Here is a 3691-nt window from a genome sequence, read left to right as displayed (position 1 = left end):
GTTGCGATGATCATCTAGCCGAGTTGCCGATTCTTAATCTACACGATGAAGCAGTGTCACTGACACCAACTTCCAAGTACAACTCACGAAAGTTTGATTCGATTCTGTTGACCTGTTGTTACAAGTAGCTCCGGGACTGGAAATCATAACGACCCTGTTTGTCGTGGGCAACCCAAAGCTAAGACAACCTGAGAATGAACATGAACTTCTCGATAACGAGACCAGACAGCACTCGGTGTGGTTGTAATCGGTAGAGAAGACGAACATCGATTTTTCAAGGAACAAGGCAAAAAGAACAAATCAACGTGGATACAAGAATAACGAGCAAACTTTTTTGCAGACCCTACTATCAAGGAGAATTAATGAGAAAAGAGACTTGCCAGAATGAACCCAACTACCTTCAAAGTTTGACAGATTTACAGACCTCCCAGGGTACGTCAACAATCCTACCCTTTATGTCCGAACCTAGACACAGGTAACTCTCTATAGCACACGGGTTTTCCAGCTAAAACGCTGGAATCAGTTAGACATCGATTGAGCTCAGATACACCTCCCAATTCGTACAGTCAATTCGAGACCCAATTGTAGAAAGTTCTCTATTAATCGCCTGGTAGAAATAACTAGTCTTCATATTAATTGTCTATTTGAATCTCGGTGGTTTCATAGGGATTTCGCGTAGTTAGAAAGTGCAAAAATATTGAGAATCACTGAACACAGAGTCTAATGTCTGCAATGAAATTTCGCACTCAAAATCCGGCCATTTTACCAACTCTAACAGTCATTATTTTTTGGCTGCCATACATAATGAATTCCTATATATGCATAGAAGATGTACTAGTTTGTGGTAGGGAAAAAACTGTCACTTTACCGTCATACAATGGAGTTTCGTCACCGACTTCACCGCCTATCCTAAATGGAGAGCGGGTGCTCGTAATCTCTAATGTATTGAGAGAAAATGGATGTATTCACACTGCTCTACATCGATTACTGCGTCAACACGTCCCGCTCTTGATTGGTCGTCCTCTGTGGCTCACGAATTACCGTTTTCTTGAACCACTGCATTGGTGTGCACCAAACGGACCGTATCGGATTTGAGGTTGTTGTGTCGCTACCCGTGCGGTTGTGCACGCACCCGTTTAAAGCTGACCAATCAGGTGATAGCATTGGTACCGTACCGTTTATCAAGACCATGAAGTCGGTAGGGTGAACAAAACCAGCAGCCACACTTTGGTGGAAATACAAGTGGCTCTGATACTCGGTGTTTGCATTTTGTTGGCTGACGAATATGAAAAGGCAGGTGGTCGTTGAACGTCCCGATTCGGGACTACTTTGGGGGATAAAGATTCAAGGGGGACGGGACTTTGGACAGAAGCTACGGATAACTGAAGTCAATAAAGACGGGATACTTGCAGGTCATGGCTTAAGACCTGGCAGTGAGATTGTCTCCATCGGGGGCGAACCAACGGTGTCTATGACTCACCTTCAGGCTCAAGAAGCATTCGTCCGCTGTGGAAATCGACTGCAATTAGAGATTATTGAGCCTTCATTTGCCGAACAACCCACACTGTCAACACAGTATTCTGAAGAACTGCACCACCTCAAATACGCTTCAGAGGCCCAACCTTACCGCCCTCGTTGTGAGGAAAACGGCCGATTGGTCTCAGGTGGATCGAAGCCGCAAATCATTCAGCCGCCGGCAGAGCCCATCCCCAGCGTTGACAACAAAACAGTGCGCGTCACAACAAATATAACATGGAATCCTCAGGCACACACCCAAAACACAAAGCTGCACGACCCACTACCCGAAGCCCCGAAACCATTCAATGCTGATGTTCCTAACCGTTACCAAATGTCAAACTCCCCCACCGACAGCCACAACACGGTCCCTTCTGAAATCAATGAAACCGTCTGCCTGAAGAAGCCTAGTCAGAATTCGTTATCAACTATGCCAGTCTATGGTTCATCTCCATCGCCCATCCAAATCGAAACGTCTCGCAGTGAGAACACCAGTCCCTCAGTCTACTATTCTTCTGGGGATGAACGTATCGCTTCTTTGCCAAAGACCGTACTTGCAAATTCCTCTAAACGGCCTGTTTGTTTTTCATGCCGTCGAGAAATTCATGGCCCGTTTGTTGATACAGGATCCTTGTGTTTCTGTCAAGAACATTTCAACTGTGAACAATGTGGAATGCCACTAGCAGAGCAACAGTACAGTGAATCAAACGGGAAATTTTATTGTGCAAAAGATTTTGTCCAGTTAGTTGCTCCCCGCTGTGCTAAATGTTCTCAGCCGATCGTTGGATTGATTACTAAGGCGTTGGGGAAAAATTGGCATCCTCAGTGTTTTGTATGTGTACATTGTCACAAGCAACTACGTGACTTGTTTCATGTAGAAGACACGGGAGAGGTACTGTGTAAAGAACACTGGGAAAAACTGCATTTAAAATCTTGTGCTTCTTGTAAACAGCCCATCTCGGAGATTGATAGATTTGTTGAGGCTTTTGACAAATGCTTTCACGCGCCATGTTTTTGTTGTGCCGCTTGTCGCACTCCGCTCGAAGGGAAAATGTTCCATCCCCGAGACGGTAAGCCGTTTTGTCCTGTGCATGCCAAAGCCCAAGCGCTTTATAGCTAAGCTCTCCTCCTCGTCCAGAAACACTTTGGTGATGAGAATAACCCTGGTCTGACTTTATTTGCAGCCATTCGACTAGCGCCTTATTCAAACTAGTCACAGCGTCTTTATACCGCATACTTGCTTACAACATTTTCCCACCTACTCAGACGCACAAACACACCCGCACACAAACACAAACACGTGATTACCGGAGCAAGCTCCCTTATCCATCCCGTCAAATAGATCTTGCTGAATGAACTCCAAGCTCTGTTCCTAAAGTTGTGTTGGCAGAAGTTGGAGTAAATTTCCTCGCACATGTTTTTTGTTGACTGGCATTGGTGGACGGTTCATTCGGAAATGACATGTTTTTTCAACACGTAGTGTAACTCAGTTTCTGGACAATTTTTTCCAACTAAAATCAATAATATCCACATTTTGGGATAAGAAGAATTTTGTAGGTTCGTGGCACTTTGTGACCGTGTGAAAACAATGGTTGTTGAAGTGCGACTATTATCGTCAATTCTGGACAAAGCTATCGGTTTGGGATTCAAGCTGAGGATATATCGAATAAATTTGATTTGCATTGACCCACCAGAATACTGTGGAATAACATATCTCCGTCATGACAAGAAGTTCATATCTCCGCATGACAAGAAGTTCAAGAATCAAATTAGGATGTGATCCCCCTTAACCCACGGAGTGAGTCTGCCTGATAGGGTGTATTAACAAAACAGGTGAAATGCGTTGCTAAATCGATCTTGAGGACGCTCATTCAATAGACATTGAGCTCTGGTTCAGTATACGTGAGGACTATTCACCCTCGGTACCAGCCAAAACAAGCCCTTTTCAAGCATGTCTTCTTGAAATTCACACACTTCGTGTAACACAACAGATCCCTTAACACATTGGGTAGGCACTTGGGAGGTTTAGGGTTAATTCCTTCCANTTCATAGTCGCGTAAAACGGCGCCAAATGCCTAGAATATGAGCAGCAAAAACACCTGTTCAATTCCGTACTTACATTTGCCCAGAGAATATCAGAGTTACTATCACGGAAACACACTAAACATCTGAAGAC

The 3691-nt window shown here is 44.4% G+C and overlaps 1 protein-coding gene across 1 annotated transcript; it reads left to right on the top strand.

Annotated features, from left to right (window-relative positions):
• Positions 1 to 1285: 1285 nt before the first annotated feature.
• On the top strand, positions 1286 to 2635 carry T265_02141 (hypothetical protein; the record flags this gene model as incomplete). The annotated part of the gene is made up of 1 exon (XM_009166315.1): positions 1286 to 2635. The coding sequence occupies one exon, from the start codon at positions 1286 to 1288 to the stop codon at positions 2633 to 2635; it is 1350 nt and encodes a 449-aa protein (XP_009164579.1).
• Positions 2636 to 3691: the final 1056 nt, after the last annotated feature.

Source organism: Opisthorchis viverrini (genome assembly GCF_000715545.1).
Source record: "Opisthorchis viverrini unplaced genomic scaffold opera_v5_25, whole genome shotgun sequence".
Lineage (NCBI taxonomy): Eukaryota > Metazoa > Platyhelminthes > Trematoda > Opisthorchiida > Opisthorchiidae > Opisthorchis > Opisthorchis viverrini.
Note: the sequence above shows the minus strand (reverse complement) of the source record. Positions and strands in the feature narration are given on the sequence as shown.